Raw genomic sequence first — 17,537 nt, forward strand, 5'->3', positions numbered from 1 at the left:
ATGCCACTCTGAGCACTGCCCCCACTTGATTTGGAGGTTCATTAATTTTCACACCAGGCCTTCAAAGAGTGTGAGATCTGATGCAAAAAAGTCTCAGCCGTCATGGTGTATTTTATTTGCAAATCGTTTGTATTCAGCATTATTATTTGGTTGGTTAAAGCTTTAATCTGTGACAAGTGTATAATGGCACAGGTGTTAATTTGTTAATGTTAAATTATGTTGTTTAGTTCTCTACTGTTTGCAGTTCAAAGGTGGTCTGCCTAAATTGTTTGTAAACAGTCCGACATGAAATATAATTTAGTTAAGCTATTGAAATATTTATTTACTACTACAACTTACCACAAAGTAAGTGAGTTAAACGTTAGTGAGTTTAAAGATTTGAAAGTGAAGGCTCCATTTATTGTCTTGATCGAGAATTTTTTCAAAATGTTTGTTGATGTATTTCTTAATCTTCTCTTGTAGTTCATTTGATCACGTTTTGCAAATACTATCATCAAAGATAGGGGCTTCAAAATGAAACTACCTATGTTTTGTGATACAAAGTTGCTGTCTTCACTTTATAGACAAAATAAGTTGACTTGTTATGTCTAAATTGTAGCCATGTCTGTCATCTTTGTAAAATGAATGTTAAGAAGCAGCATTATGTGAGTGTGATTGTGCCAATGATTGCTGCCTTACAGTTGTGGATAATGAAGTAATGTGTGTTTAATATATAGTGTGAATCAGATATGATCTCTAAACAGATAATGATATTTTAGCTACCTGTACAGTTGGTTTTTACGACAAAATCTGTTCTCATAGGAAATAAATGATGAAAGGGAGTGGATTTCTTTTCTTTTTTCTCTCTTACAAGGTTTGTGAATCAAACAAGGTTACATGGGAAAAGCTTTATTTAAAAGTACAAAATAAACACTGCAGACTTTGTACAGGAATAATTTACCACTTCAAATTTAGCCAGAATGGAGAAAAAAAATGAATGATTTAATTTGTACATGAGGGTAGTTCATTAAAAAGGACACAGAAGAATGTAAACAAAATAATTTAGATGTTGAAAATAAAAAACAAAAACAAAATAAATATCAAAGATCAATGTGATACAAGCAGATTAATGATTAATCTAAACCTTTTTTTGCTGCCTTTTTATGGTGTCCGTATTTACAACCGCTATGTTATATATAGCACAATTACTCCTACTAGACCTATCAAACAGGCAAATCTGTGGCTGCACATGGAAATAAGATTTTACAAACAACCACACCCATTCATACAGTACTTAAATGATGACAAGCTCAATGTTAAAGGCACTATTTTAACTACAAATGACATTACTTCCCCCAATACCTTACAGTTTCATCTTAACGTTGACGAATATAAAGTAATAATTTGGAGCAGCATACTTTATATGTCATGGAGTCTCACTAAGATTTTTATAGGCAAGTGTGTTTTAAAGAGCATTGGTTAGAATTCCTATGTGCGTTCATGGTATGGCGTAAATAGCTTTTAAAGACTGACTGAGCACATAGTATATATACTTTAAAAAATAGATATATTCATATGTAAAATATAGAATAATTTATCCTATTCAGCCCAAAAGGCCACATACAGCATATATAGAATAAAAAAAAAAAGACAGAAAAAGTACCCACTTAGTTTAAAGACCATTTTCACCATCTAACTGTGTCGGGAGGAACATTTACTGTACAAAACTGATTCAAAATAGAGAAATATCTACAGGCCTCAGTCACAAGATGACCTGAAATGCCTCTGTCAGTACTGATTTTGTTTTTGATCTAATTAAATCTACACAAATAACTTCAACGAACTGGCCAAAACCACTGGCATCCCTTTAAAATAACAGAATAGTTCTGTGATGGCATGTTCGGTTCTCATTAGTCTGAATTACGGCATCACGATCTAGGTACTAGAGGGTGTAGTTTTATTTAACTCACACTAAAAATATTAATAAAAGAATAGAAACAAAGTGAGCTTTAAAGAGAGCGCACTGATGGGTTATGGCTTTGGTGGCAGCTGAAATGAACGCAAAGCAAAACAGCAATGCCTCACTAGTCCAAGAAATGATGGCTCTTGGTGTCATCAGCATTCGATCACAGCATTTTGAAAAACAGAAAAGAACAAATCACCACCAGATGTCAGTGTAAAGCACAGAAAGAGCTGTTTTGTCAGTTTCTCAACAAAAAAAAAATACTATTTCCATAAAGAAGAAGTGACACATCGCACATCCTACCAAGGGAAGTCAACTCTGATAAATTCTAATATTATGTAATGTATTAAGTCTTAGAGGAACAACAAAAATTGACCACAACATGACGAATGGAAAATTCCAGAGTTATTTCACCCTAAAATGCTTTTGTGGCCTAAAGGGAAAATATAGACAGCAATTTGCAACCCATGAGTCCAGAAAAGAGGATCTGCCAACCATCTGTGGTCATATTTAAAAGAACTGCACCAGACGCTTTCACAAACAGACGTTTGAAATGCTGACTGTAGGACCAAAAACAATGGCAAATAAATGATGAATGCTGTAATTACAGGTTCTTAAAATCTGCACACTTAAAATAAAGATCCACAATATCATCTGAACACTACAATTCACCGTAAAACCAATAGTGTGTTGGGTTTATGTACTGACACATAGGAATTGAGAGTGGGGCTTTCTTCTATTGGACATCTGAACTTAAATCAGTTAAATAAACCACTGTAACCAAATCACACCACTCTGAAGGTATTTCATGTCCTGGATACATATAAACTACAGAAACAATTGGGAACATCAGATAAAGAAACAGAAAACACCTGTGGAGATGTAAAAATGCTAAGAGCACAACAGGACAGATGTGGGTCAAACAGTGGGCATCCCAGCAGCACAACACCCCTCTAATGCTTCCTGCAGTGGTGGAAGGGCTCACACGAACAGTCATAGCCACTTAGTAAGAGACAATCCTGATTTCAGCCAGCTTCAGTTTAATGACAGATCAGTTTAACCAAATACAGACGGTGTGTTTATGTTTTATGGATGAATGTTTGAGCTGGTTTCAGGACCCCAGGATTCTCCTTACCCAAAGTGTCTGTGTCGAAGTATCAAATATTGGCATTTTATGTACATTTTAATCAGGGTCACCAACACCGGCAGTGGCACCTTAGCAGTAGGAATGCGTTCTGAGCAGACGGAATTTTCTATACGAAGTTGGGAGCTTAACTTTGACATTACTTTTTTGACATTAACTCAGTTCTGTAATATACAGGTTATAACTGAACTGCATTTTTTCTTTTTTCTTTTGCCAAGACAGCTCCTGTTATCACAATATCCAATATGGATTACCTACCATTTTATGGCATCGTATAGAGACAGGTCATGAAAAACGGTATATCTTTGAGATAACGGACAACACAGATGTGCCGCTTGGATGTTATCATCAACACGTTACACTTTGAGGATAATTAACTTTATACTAACTAACCTCTCATGAAACAAATACAACAATAAAAAAAACTCCATGAAGTGCCCTTTTCTAGAAACTCAGTTACTCTGTAATTTCAGTCTTGAATATTCACATACATCAGTCTGCTTTGCAAGTGCTTCATAGTATTATACTGTAATTCAGCAGTTAAAATAAGTGCTGTTTTCCCATTTGGGATTATTATGTTTAAACTGCTGACTAAGAAGAATTGGCTCATTTCCCATTGGATAATTTGCATTGTTTATCAGTATTGTAACGCTTCAGGATAAGGATTTGCCCTTGATGCCGATAACATCATTCTCAACTTTGGACTGTGTTGGTCAAACCTGATTTCTGACCTCTGGTCTTTCACAATGATTGGTAGCAATGTATGAGTTTATGCCAACGTATTTCATGATGCCAGATGACATCACATAAAATTTGTCAAAAAACTGCTCCCATTCAAAAGTTTGGGTGTCTGTTATAATTTTTATGCTTTTGCTCACCAAGTCTACTTGATCAAAAATACAGTAAAAACATTTACATAGTGGAATATAATTACAATTGAAAATAATTTCTATTTTAATATACTTTTATGATTTTTGTGACGCAAAGCTGAATTTTCAGTGTCACATGATCCTTCGGAAATCATTCTAATTTGCTGCTCAAGAAACTGCTACTTTCTTCCAATTATCAGTGTTCAAAACAGTTTTGCTGATTCATATTTTTGTGGAAATCAGAAATTTCAGGATTCTTTTGATGAATACGGTCTTTACTGCTACATATGATCAATTGTGACCCTGGAGCACAAAAGCAGTCATAAGTAGCACAGGTCTATTTGTAGCAATAGCCAACAATACATTATATGTATGAAAATTACTGATTATTCTTTTATGCCAAAAATCATTAGGATATTAAGTAAAGATCATGTTCCATGAAGATATTTTGTAAATGTCCTACCATAAATATATCAAAACTGAATTATTGATTACTAATATGCATTGCCAAGAACTTCATTTAGACAACTTTAGATTTAGATTTTTTTTTTCTTTTTGCACCCTCAGATTTCCAAATAGTTGTGTCTTAGTCAAATATTGTTCTATACGACCCAAACACCAATGGAAAGCTTATTTATTAAACTTTCAGATCATCTCAATTTATAATTTATTATACAATTTTTAAATGGACCCTTATAACTGGTTTTGTGGTCCAGGGTCACAATTTAATGTGTCTTTGATGAATAAAAGTATGAATTTTTTTAAAGAAAAATGTACTGTCCATAAACTTTTGAACGGTAGTGTAGGTTTACAATATTCGCCTAATATGAATAATAATTACGTCCTATAATGATACATTATTCATTTTCGTTTCTGGTGCATATGCAATAAGTCATCCTAGCTGTCGAACAGTGCTGCCATGGCAGGTTAAGTCAAGTACTCTCTCACACTTTAACAAGTGCTCATCTCTGCTAGGTCTAAGCCTCTGGTGAAGCTGAGAGAAGGGTCGATGTGCCCTGCCGGTGCCGGAGGTTATAGCACAGTGCACAGACAATATAGACGTTTTTTTTTTTTGTATGTATGTGTGTTTTGTGAGTGTGTAAAAAAAGAGAAAAATGAAAAAAAATATGCGGCCTGTTGTAGTAACGCAGATTAAGGCCCCCACCCTCCCCTCAGTTTGACCATTAAGCTTCCTCTCAGTGTGGGTCGAGCGGTGGCACGCGGGCCAGTATAGGTTCAGAGCTGGATTGGACCAGAAAGAGCTGAGCAGGCGCTGTCAATCAGCACTACGAGTGCGCTGAAAAAGGGGCGGAGCTGGCGCTGTGATTGGCAGACTTGACAATAGTGATGACGCTGGTGGTGGCCACCTTACCGGGAGGCCCGCGTGTGACAGTCCGGGCAAAGCACTGCAGGGCCTCGTACTTGGCACGAAGCGCGTCCAGCTCCAGCCGCATGCTGGCGTTTTCACGAGCCAATTTGTCCACCTCTTGTTGCAGCTCTGTTTTTTGCCGTTCAAGCTCCTCTTTCTGCGTGACGCGTTTGATGCGGCAGCTGGCCGCGTACCCGCGGTTCTTCAGCGTGCGCCGCCGCTGCTTCAGCCGGACCACGTCTTCCTTCGTCAGCCCGCGCAGGTGCTGGTTGAGCTCCCGCACCGACATGGCCACCAGCTCGTCATCACTGAGCGCCGGGGCATTCTCACCCACCTCCTTCTTGACCTGAAACAACACAACAGAGAGTTCTGGCACATTACAATGATGTTTCACCTTGCAATTCAACAGAGAAACAAAAGGAAGGTTTTTAAATCAGATAATAAATATACTACAGTTCAATAATACTTATTCAGATTCATGAAGGACGCATTAATTCATCAAAAGTGACAGTAAAGGTCACTATAATGTTACAAAAGATTTATATTTGAAAAATATTCAGTTTTTTAGAGCTTAAATCAAGGAGTCCTGAAAAAAGTTAACTTCAATATTAAGGAGCACAACTGTTTTTAACAGTGGTAATAAAAAAAAAGTTTCTGATGCAGCAAATCAGGACATTAGTATGATTTCTGAAGGATCTTGTGACACTGAAGACTGGAGTGATGATGCTCGAAATACAGCTTTGCATCACAGGAATGAATTACACTTTAAAATATATTACAACAGAAAGTTGGTTGTTTTTACCATGAAAGTATTTCACAATAATACTGATTTTACAGTATTTGAAATAATAAAGAAATAAAAATCCAGCCTTGGTGAGCATAAGAGACTTTGAAGAACATTAAAAAACTTTTGAACAGCATGCTCTTTTTCTAAATCTCCCACACAGTTACAATTATCAATATACACAGACAATTAAAAGTAAATAAATATTATATAGTCACAGGGAAAAGTTCTTACCTTTAAAGCTTTGCCTGCTTTAAAATGAGTCGTCATGCCCTGCATACAAGCAGCTAGTCAGAACTCCTCAAAAATCTGTCTAAAGAAAACAAAAGAAAGGAATTAACATATATTATATAAATGTGCATAAAAGATCTTACTATTAAGGAACTTTTTTTGTGGTTGCACGTGTCAGTCTCAGTCAGGTAAACTGCATTAAAAGTGCTGAGTTGAATGAAGTTACCTAAAGCAACCAGCAGAGGTCATCACAACTCTGCACAATATCTGCGAGACAAGGGTTACCCTGTTTACTTGCTGATCTCGCGTTCTCACGATGGAGCTCACTAGACTGTTACCAGAGTGCAGTAATAGAAGCAGGTCAGCTCTCGGCATGAGGCTTTGTCTGATCTCTCTGCTCAGCCGTTCATGCAAAGCTATTTTGGCCACTGCTCTATTTTTAAAAAGGCCCCTCTGTGCATCTGAACTCAAGGCCTCGAGACACCCGCCACCACCAAATTAGAAAGAAGACGACATTAAAAACCCGCGTGAGACACGCGCTCCTCGGGGTTCATGTCAGGAGCGTCAGAATGCGTGAACCCTGTTCAAGATAGCTGCCATGGAGACACGCTGCTGGGAGTGGATGCCACGTGACCAGAAAAAAATGGTAAACAAGCTTCATTCATAAACTCGCCACACAGGAGGACCACTCTCAAAACTACCAAAAACTCGAGTAGACCCACTGAACGATGTAGGGAGTGAATAAAACCAAAATAACACGTAGGGATGATAAACATTAAACTAAAGTGTTAAGAAAGTGACACCCTATAGGCACTGATATGCAGAAATAGTGTTGATAGATAGACAGACAGACAGACAGACAGATAGACAGATAGATAGATAGATAGATAGATAGATAGATAGATAGATAGATAGATAGATAGATAGACATTTTATGACATCTCTGTTTAGCAAATGGAACATTCCAGGAGGCTGTCAGTCACATGGGAATAGTTTCCCTTATACAGTTATATCTTTTAGACAATGTTCTTTATCAGGTTTAGAACTGTGGCCGAAAGACTGGATCTTGTTACACTAGGCTTTCCTGGCTCGTTCCATGGCCTTATTTAACTGTGCTTGTTATATTTAGCACAGCATGCTGACACAAAACTCCAGTTGCCAGTCACACAATTTTGAGTGGAAATATTACAAGCAACTCATTAAGAATCATTGTGGAATCGCTTCACTTTCACCTGCAACTATTTCACAAGTATGATTATTAATTTGGAGTATTACTCTTTTCTACCAGTATCAAACATAGATAACATTCTAAACAATTTTTAATTTTTTTTGTAGAACAGAAAGCCCATGTTCCAACTTGCGCTGTTTATTTCTCCGGTCCAGTCATCTGGCCTTCAACCCTCTGCATACCTCTACCACTTAATGTGATTGCTTTGTCTTGGTGAGAATTCTTGAGTAATGGTTACATTAAGTATATTTGACCAGTGAGCAGATTCACTGCCTTTGGCATGTTTGGTAAATTCTGAGTCATTCTTTTGATTCAGTCTTAGTAAACCACACCGGACGTGCATCAGTTGCTGGTTTAAATGTTTCAGTTATGACGGGACAAAAGAGTATAGATTGGGTATGAACGGAGCAGTTGAAACCAAATACCACCATGAAAGAAAAGAAAAATCACTTAAGGCTTGATTCGTACCATCTGGCCCTTGATGTGAGGGCTACATTAAGGGCCCCTCAACTCATTTGGCTTTAATCTAACTGGCAGCCAAAAAAACCAATATCGCTTTATATTTGAAAAAGCAAAGCATAAGTGAAACTGTAATGGCAATCATTGAAATAATCAATTGAATCAGAAGTAACTGAATATCAAATCTGCACTGTGCCATGTATGTTCATCTAAAGCTGTGCAACAAACTACTTAAGACGAGATCTGACAAGAAGAGTTTTCCTAGACAGTTGGCTCAGCATGGCTGTGACAGGGACACCCTGCCTTTCTTTCCAACTAGGACCATGGAGTCACATTTAAAAAAAAAAAAGCTTCCCTCTCCATTCATAAGGCCTCCAGGCTTTCAGGTCTTTCTCACACACACAAACTTCCTTGAAATTCTTTCAGCACATGGTCCCCCTTTCCATTTGTGCTGAGAACTGGGGTGAACTGACAGGGGGCCCCTCTTTCCTGCTTAGCCCTCACAGAGAGGAAAATCCCAAATGCCCCAAGCCCAGAGCCGGGGTTTCATAGTTTCCTGGACATAAATTATAAGACTGAACGCCGCCTTTGATGCTAAATATTTGATAGTCCACATGAACACTATTTTTCTTATCGTGGATTCTAAGGCCAGGAAACAAAAGAGAAAAAAATAATGAAATTTATGTTACAACACAAGGCCCTGTGAAGGAAGCCACGAAGAGTGTGTAAAGTGAGGATAACCGAGACATTCCACACACACTCACATTGAGAAGGGGCCCCACTTTCATTCAGAGAACTGCATACTTAACACTATGCATAATAATTTTACTACATGACTGCAATCCACTAAATATATCCAGATGCACTCCATGTTATATTTAGCATCACTTGTTGCAGTGTGCTAACACTGAAAAAAAATGGTAATGGCATATAAATGCATGTGACTTTATATTAGTACCTATAATGTGTACGCTTATGCAATACTACTATAAATTTACTTTTAGGGTTAAATAATGCAGAAAGAACACTTTTTGTGGGTACGATCCCAGCAGAAAGCCCAAATCTTTGCACATGTGCAATAAAATTGTATAAAACAAGTCATGTTGCTAAATTTCACTACTTAATACTTACTAGATCAAGTTTCTGCAAGCACCACATTTTGGTTGAGAAGACCATATTTTTAAAGTTGCTTGTTTATGCCTCACTGTAGTAAAGCTACAATTACATCATCCAACGGATGTAAGGGACAACAATTACAAAACTGCAGATCTCTCTGACAGAGACAGATTATTGTGGTAAAGCTGCCATATTATTTCACATCAACCATATACTGGTTTGTCCAATTAATACGGCTGTGCTTACACAATCACATGCCTGATTTGCGTTGCTGTAATATGTGGGCACATGCAGAACTGAAAGTATTCAGTAATCACAAGGTGAAGCTGTTCAGACATGTCACTGGCATCACATGGACGTTGGTCATGGTATTAAGCCCATCAACAACCTTCAAGGTTCAGCCTTTATTGTACATTAGTTATCTCATGATTCGGCAGTTGTAGGTTACAATGGAAAGGACTGTCTGTGTCAAGGTGCTCTGCCAAACATCGCAATCATTTTTCACGAACTACAAACCATGAAGTAAACTACTTTGGCGTCACATAACTTCTATTTCAAGTAATTACTTACATGACATCTGATCCCAATAAACCCAACGAGGTGGCTTATTACTGACTAAACCTCTGGACCGCACGGATAACGTCTGCTACAGCACTGCATGCTTTGATACAAGGATTACGTTCTTTCTAGGCTCCCTGAGCAATATGGCTGGGTAACCGCATATTTGGGTCTTGAGATTGTGAGCTTTCTCAGAAACAGGCCTCAAAGGACCTCTACTCTTATGGAATTTGACGCCAGCATTGCCATGTCAACACATGTGAAAATGTGAGATTCTCTTGTTTTGACCACTTATGAAAGGTAGAGAATTGTGACAAGGCCTTGGGCAAAGCCAAACACCACTTCAAAGCCATGTGTGCTTGTGTTCCCATGATAAATGGAGGCTTGGCTTGTCTTTGCTGTTTGTTTTTCTTCTTTTGCTCCACTAGTTAAGCAGTGAACAGATAGGCCACTCCGCTTGGCGGCCGGCTGCTACGTTCCTGCGCGAGCGAGCCACTCTCGGTTTTTCACAGGGAGGTGGAGGGCTCCGTTTCCTTTGGTCCAAGCCCACTCTTCTCCACAGCGCTGCATTCGCAGGGATATTATGTAAAGGAAATGAAGAGCATAGCAGAGCCTTGAGTCATGCTGTTTACTGGTAAGAGCGAGGACGATCGGCAGGGAATCACACCCTCCCGACTTGACGTTTCCTGGAAAATCCTGCTGTTTCGAAGGGGTGGAAGGAAAAGTACGTGGAACCTTGGGAACGGTTGGCAGGGCCACCGGAACTTTCTGCGGATTGGGAGGAGAGGTAGCGAGAGCAAAGCTCCTTTCCAACTGGGGACGCAGGGATTCAAAGGAATGTTAAGTATGCGCTAACCAAAGACAAACCCGCCCAGTATGTACGACAGGGAAGCCAGTGCAACATGGTTAATAAGTGAAGAACAACAAGCACAGTTCTGCACTGGAAAATCGTAACTTGACCAACTTGGTTTTAACCAACAACACTCACTCTTCTTAACTCATATTTGATGTAACATGGGATCTCCACCCTCATGCCATTAAACATCTTCGCTTAACTATTGGTCTACAGCAAACAGGACAAGCTGGGTGATTGCACAATGCAGCATCAACACATCATAGCCTTATAAACATCCAGTTACTCAAGCTCTTGAGAAATAAGTACCAGACAGCTCTTCCACAGACCTGACCACAGTGCGGTGAAGTCAGTCCTGTCCGATCCAGAAACTGGAAAAGGGCAACAAGAAAAGGGCAGGGTGTTGCTTTGTGGTCTAGACACCCAATAGGCCAGGTCTTGTTCTGTAATACACGGATCAATAACATGACCTTAACTTTTCTTTTTGTCTGGATCTGTTCATTTATTCAACGATGCATTAAAAGTGTTGTAGTTTTGTGGGCAGCCATTGTTTCCTGTTTCTCATGCATACAACTTTACAAAAACATTAAAAGGCTATTTATACATAGAGTGACTTTATAATAATAATAACCTGTTCTCTATGTAAACATGTTTTTTACATTTCTGATAAAAATTATTTTAGATATTTTGGGTGGCAAAAGTAAAAAATAAAAAACAATCAGCATGGCCTTATTAAAATAATTAAATAATAGAAAAGAAAATATTTTAATAACAAATAATTGAAAAGTAGTTTAGCATGATCTTTTATTATTATTTATTTGAAAATAAAATATGAAATATTTATATAAATGATATGAAAATCATATAAAATATTTCAAATGGTTAGACTATTCCTAATAAAACTTCTGTTAAAACATACAAGAAAAATAAAACAGGAAATGATATCACAGAGAGGACCCCCTCATGACTGTGTCACGATGTCAACAAGTCTCTTAAAATGTCAGATAATCTGACCTTTTTATGACACGACAACACTATTTTAAGCTTAAAAAAAGGTCATGTGGAACAAACACCCCCAAAACCAATGATATTTATGAATTATATGACTTTTTAAACATCTTTATACACACACACACACACACACATACATATATATATATATATATATATATATATATATATATATTAAATATAAAAAAATTCAGTTTAAACTTCTGGTAAAAAATAGTCTAAGAGCCAAACCATTTGAAACCAACATTTCTAAAAACTTAGCACGAGTGACATATTTCCCAATCCTGGCAATGGGCAGATCAAACACTCTCTGGCTCATTGTTTACCCACAATATTTCTAGTGATAACACAGTAACCTTGCATGTCTCACAGAAACCCATTCAAATCAATAAGACATTGATTCATGATGACTGGTGATAATGTCGCAGACTAGGTCAAGACGTGGCGCTCAGAGAGAAAGCGACGGGTGCGCTTGACGTGAGAATTGGGTTTGGAGTTCCCCTGTGTTTCATTTTGAGTCATTAACTCACCAACTACCGCTGTCTCATTCACTTTCAAAACCCACGGTCCTAACCACAAAGAGTACTGTAAGGGTTCCTGTTCTCCAAATGCACCATCTAAACCACAGGATTTATTTCTCCAGTTATTCTAGACTACGCTGTCTATAGAGGTGTGAGACACTCGATGCTACAACAATAATCGTGAACTAAAATTGACACCATGTGATTAACATAATACTGATGGGTAAACTGTTTACTCATAGAGCATCGCTTATTGACAAGACACGAGTGTCTGCCCCCTTCAAGTGATCCCACGTGTGTGTCTCATGACAGTGCAGTGTGTGCAGTTCACTTCCCCTGGGTTTCTAAATGCAGCAAGTAGACAACATGCAAGATGTGGGAGGCCATCACCACAGATACCTCAGCAACTCTGAGTCAGACTACCTCTCAGACAAGGTCACACAACCACACATACAGTAGGAATAAGGAGACATGGAAAGGTGGCCCTCCTCCATGATTTTCCATAGAGATCAAGATAGGACAAAGGTCACCACAGAACCTAATATTTGCTCTATTCTCTGTGCCATCTTCCCCAATACACTCTGAAACCAAACGTAATCTGATCCCAGCAACTGTTTGGGTGTAATGACAGGCACTCGATGCAGTTTCCCCTTACCTCTGCTCACACAACTCTTCCTGGGCAATGACTGGTGCTGATCTAGCAGCCTCAACAACTGATCTTCTGCTGACTCTGGAAAAACTAAGCCAAATTATCAGATTAGAACACAGCAGCCCCTCACAAGTGGATGGTGGCCTTTTTATAATTTCCAGGGTGTGAAATCAACACCCCTTCCCAGCCAAATGCAGATACTGTTTTACACCGTGGTGGATATTTTTGCTAATCTACCGGTCGCTGTGGCAGAGGATGTATAGAATGTCTCCAAATTCCTATTACATACGAAAAGAGCAATGCACACATTCGATTTTATTTTGAGGAACAGATGAAAGACATGCTTTCAGTGTGCGTACTTGTTTTGCTGACCTTCATGCATACTATGCGAGGTATTTCCATGTAGCACACATGAATTTCCATACCTTACACCCGAAGGATTTTGCCTTACATGTAAACACTCTTAATTAATAATCTTAAGAGGTGCTTCAGGTATGATTCACTTTAAATCTGGGATGTGTTTGTTACACATTGAGAAAAAAACCCTCATATATTCATAATCCTCCATAACAAATCATTAGCTTAAACTTACAACTACTATAAGTATATACAATTTGATCCGCACAGTACACTATCAATATGCCACAAATTAGACTATATAACAAATCTCAGCTGCTTGATTGTTTTTATCATCAAACTTTGTCATCTAGCTCTAAACTCCTAAAAACAGACAATTAGGTATTAATATTATTAAACTCTTTAAAGCTGTTTTTAAATAATGTGCATTATTAAAAGCACTGTAAATAAGTTTCCTTGACTTGATCACTTCTGTCGATGTACATTCAAAGCTCTCGAAATTGAGGTGAAACATTTTTTAATTCCAAATATCTGTGGCTGTACAAAGTTCTACACAATACAACACCTTTTGAGGTTGAAGGTGAATTACAAAAAATTGGAATATCGTGACATAAATGTACATTTTTGGACCATTGAAAAGGTCTTTGCATATATATCAGATATATAGTTATTGTACTTATTCAATGATCCACTGTGAGTAATAGGTGAAAAGTTAATTTCCCACCCTGGATGTCCTTAAACTGTCCGAGTGTAGTCCAACACGTAGGCACTCTTTGAGTACAGGACATGCATTCTTCTAGTTACAACGAACGGACTTCACTTTGATGTGGTTTTATCACATTATAATTAGATTCAGATCTGATATTTTATCATCCAATGTGGAAATGAATCACATTATCCAGTTATGACTCATTTTTCCTGTGAAGGCGTTGCTCTAATGCTAACCTGCCAGAATACAGTGGACACAATCATTCTTAAACAATGTGTTCATAGATATTTCCAATCACCTACACATCACAAACTCATATACATTCCATTCCATATGTGCCCTTCATACAAAATTATGAGAATATTCAATCGCTAGCTTGTTATTAAGTCAAATAAAGTGTCCTAGGTTTTAGTAGACACGCTGAAGGTGACATATGCTCCTTTATTATGAATTATATTATTATATTTTTGCACTGCGCAACGAAAAAAATCGCCTGTAACAAAGACATAAGGGCAACTAAGCCTTTTATAGAAGATAATTACAATGCATTCTTTAAGTAATAGGCTATTCATCACGCGGTGCGCGTGCACTGAGTATCTAACATAACGTCACCCTTTTTTTGAACCCTCGTGTTGATTAAAGAGCGCGAGTCTATGGAGAAAACCGAATCTTTCCGCGCGGCTCGGATGACTCGGGATCGTTATAACAATCATTCCATTCCATCGCTTTAAAACTTCCAATAGTGCTCAAGCCACAAATATGCCCTTTGTCCCAGAATTCCTAAATGCCCACCACGTGTTATTTCCTTGTGTCGTAATATGAATTCTTTTGAAACATGCCCGCTGTGAAAAGAGACAAAAGTTGGGATCGTCTCGCCAAGTTGCTTCCAAACGTTACAAGACGCAGTTGTTTACTTTGTTAAATATGCGATACACTTAGCGTATTCCGTTTAAAATTGCGCAAACTTCCAATTTACGCAACATTGAAGAGTGTCAGTAAGAGTAGTATTTTTTATAAAAGTGATCGTTTATATAAAAGCAAAAAAAAATCCCCCAAAAAATATGTAGGCTGAATTCCGAGTTGCAACCTTTAACACGTGTCCAGACCAGACCAATACATTTTTGCTTTTATAATCAAATATTTCAACTATTGCATATCTACTTATGTTTCATCTTCAAAATGAATGCGATTGCTTACTGAACTTTATCATTTTAGAGAAGAATACATTACGCTACGCATCGACCGACTACACAAATATCACGGACAGGCTGAATTCGTCTCCGTCATCGTGAGAACACCAGCAATTTCGAGAGGAATTTCAAAACATCTCCCAGAAAAGCTCGCGCACTGTACCTTGTGAACGGGGAATCTGTGTCCGGGACGCGCAGAGTGTCTGAGGGGTGTCCTGGAATCAACAGGTCGAGCCCTGCCTCGCGTCCTGCAACCGAAGCGAAATGTTTCCCTGTGAACTAAATTAACTACAAAACAACAACAATGTATCAACATTCCACTCTGTGCTTCCGCAAGCACTGACGTCACCGCCCCCTCCATTCATGAAAATAACTTTATGCTGACGTCAGTCAGGCGGGAAACCAGGGAGGCCAGAAATAGACGCAACTGAATACTTTGGGAAGGTTTGTTGTACTTAACGCTAAAATTTTGCATTTGCAGGTCAAATTATGTGTACAAGAAACGAAAGGGTATTTTAGCACTTGGTGGAATGATCTTGAGCTAGATATTGTCAAAAGTCAAAAGGTGACATTATTGCGGGTCAGTGCCCTTAAATATAGCTGTGGTATGACATGACTGTTATATGAACTCGTACACCCATTTATTTCTTTTTTTCTGGTCTTTCTGTAATGTCAGTATTTATGAAAACAATCTGTAAAATGCACGTCAGTGAAGGGAATCCAAAGCGCCCTCTGTCTGCCATACAAGACTGCTTTACAGTTAAAAAATAAGCAGTTGCAAACAGCTTCTGTCACTGTGCTCTTGCTTCCACGTGGAGGGGAACCGCTGTGTTAACGTTACACTGAGAGTCTAGATGATTTGAATAATTGTATGTATATATCTACATAGCCAATGGTTTTTGAAAAAAAAATATTACAATGTAGATCCTATGTACATAATATTATGTGTTCTGTGGGGCAGAAAATCATCTTAGCATAATTGACTTTTATTTTTCAATTAGTGTTTATTTTAATATTTTCTGTTTTCATTTTAATGTTACGGTTTCAGTCATTTTTTGTGTTTTTGTTTATTTTTATTAGTTTTTTATTAAAAAAAAACGAGTTTTAATTATTTTAATACATTAAAATAAACAAATGAAAACAAGGAATGTTGCCTTTCAATTTTTATACATTATTTTATTTTAATTGTAATTTTGCAGTTTTTTGTGTAACAAAAATCTTTTATGGTTTTAGTTTGAGTTTCACTTAAATATAATATATAATCCTGCTGTGGGGTAAATGCAAAGTACATAATATAATATATTGTGATATAATATAATATGGATAACGATTTATTCATATTTAATTGATTTTATTATATATATTTATATTAGAAATGCGGACCATTACCATTTACAGCATTCTCTCACTTTCTCTACCAGAGAGTGACTCAACACAAACACATTCACTATCAAGAAAGCATATGGGTTTGATATCAGTGTGGGCTTCTGACATCTTTATTTTTTCATGCCCAGAATTCTGGGTGGCATTTAATTTATTCTATGATCTGTATCATCAGTATTGAATTTTAACGTAAGACAACTGAAAACATGTTTTTTTTTTCTTCTATTTCTTGGCATTAAATCTTGTGTGTGTGTGTGTGTGTGTGTGTGTGTGTGTGTGTGTGTGTGTGTGTGTGTGTGTATTCTCACAAAATAGTGCACAACATAATTTCTAAAGATTGTTAAGAAATCTGTTAAGAAATTAATGTGAAATAAGTAAATAAGTGAAATATCTTCAAGTAATTAAAAAACTAATAATTAAAGTTTGATGAAAATCATTCTCCATTATGAATAATCACAGACAGGTGAAAAATATCACTTTACCGGAACCCCCCCACCTGATCTTTGGAGCATTCTTATGGCAGCAAAACATCCATATACACACCTCCAAAGAGAAAAAGACAAATGTAGCTCAAATTACATAAAAGAGGTGATGGACTGCCATTCTGCTTCCCGTGGGAATTGTGGGAAACCACCATGTGGATGTAAAAAAAAAAAAAAGTGGAAACACATCCTTAAGTCCTTAAAATCATGCCGGCTTAAGACAAACATTAGACAGACCTGCGTTAATCTTCCAAGACTGAAACTATGTTTAAACTATCTTTATGGCACTTTAGCCATATTCTATATCATTTCTGATACCATAAAGAATCCTGATGATTTCTTAAATAAAAGTGCCTGAAATACTTCAAGAAGTCATTCTTTTCACAGGTTTCAAATTTCCCCTGTGACACTGGATTTATATGTGGAATAGTGACTAGTGTGCCAATGACATCATACAAATATGGTTAAAATGAAAAACACTTTATATAACAAGTGGGCAGTTTGGTGTGGCAAATAAGTAAGTAATAAGTCTTGTATATTGACTTAGCCAAAATGTTACTAATTAGGGAATATTATTTTACAAGTCCCTCACAACTGAAATGCTCAGGAAATCTGCCTTGTAGTTTAGGGAAACACATGGGATATTTTGTTCCACTTGCAACATTTTAGAAGTGGCATGCAT

The 17,537-nt window shown here is 37.5% G+C and overlaps 1 protein-coding gene across 1 annotated transcript; it reads right to left on the reverse strand.

Moving 5' to 3' along the window:
• Nucleotides 1-871: 871 nt before the first annotated feature.
• On the reverse strand, nucleotides 872-15,334 carry mafk (v-maf avian musculoaponeurotic fibrosarcoma oncogene homolog K). The gene is made up of 3 exons (XM_059559042.1): nucleotides 15,154-15,334; nucleotides 6,343-6,421; nucleotides 872-5,670 (listed from the first exon to the last, which is right to left on the reverse strand). The coding sequence occupies exons 2-3, from the start codon at nucleotides 6,385-6,387 to the stop codon at nucleotides 5,242-5,244; spliced, it is 474 nt and encodes a 157-aa protein (XP_059415025.1). The 5' UTR covers nucleotides 6,388-6,421; nucleotides 15,154-15,334; the 3' UTR covers nucleotides 872-5,241.
• Between the last annotated feature and the right edge of the window lie 2,203 nt (nucleotides 15,335-17,537).

Source organism: Carassius carassius, chromosome 1 (genome assembly GCF_963082965.1).
Source record: "Carassius carassius chromosome 1, fCarCar2.1, whole genome shotgun sequence".
Classification (NCBI taxonomy): Eukaryota; Metazoa; Chordata; class Actinopteri; order Cypriniformes; family Cyprinidae; genus Carassius; species Carassius carassius.

Bases quoted from the DNA above. Each gene is read 5' to 3' on its own strand.
- mafk (XM_059559042.1), bottom strand. From the start codon at position 6,387: ATGCAGGGCATGACGACTCATTTTAAAGCAGGCAAAGCTTTAAAG. The intron at 5,671-6,342 runs GTAAGAACTTTT...GTGTTGTTTCAG, and splicing joins AAGCAGGCAAAGCTTTAAAG to GTCAAGAAGGAGGTGGGTGA.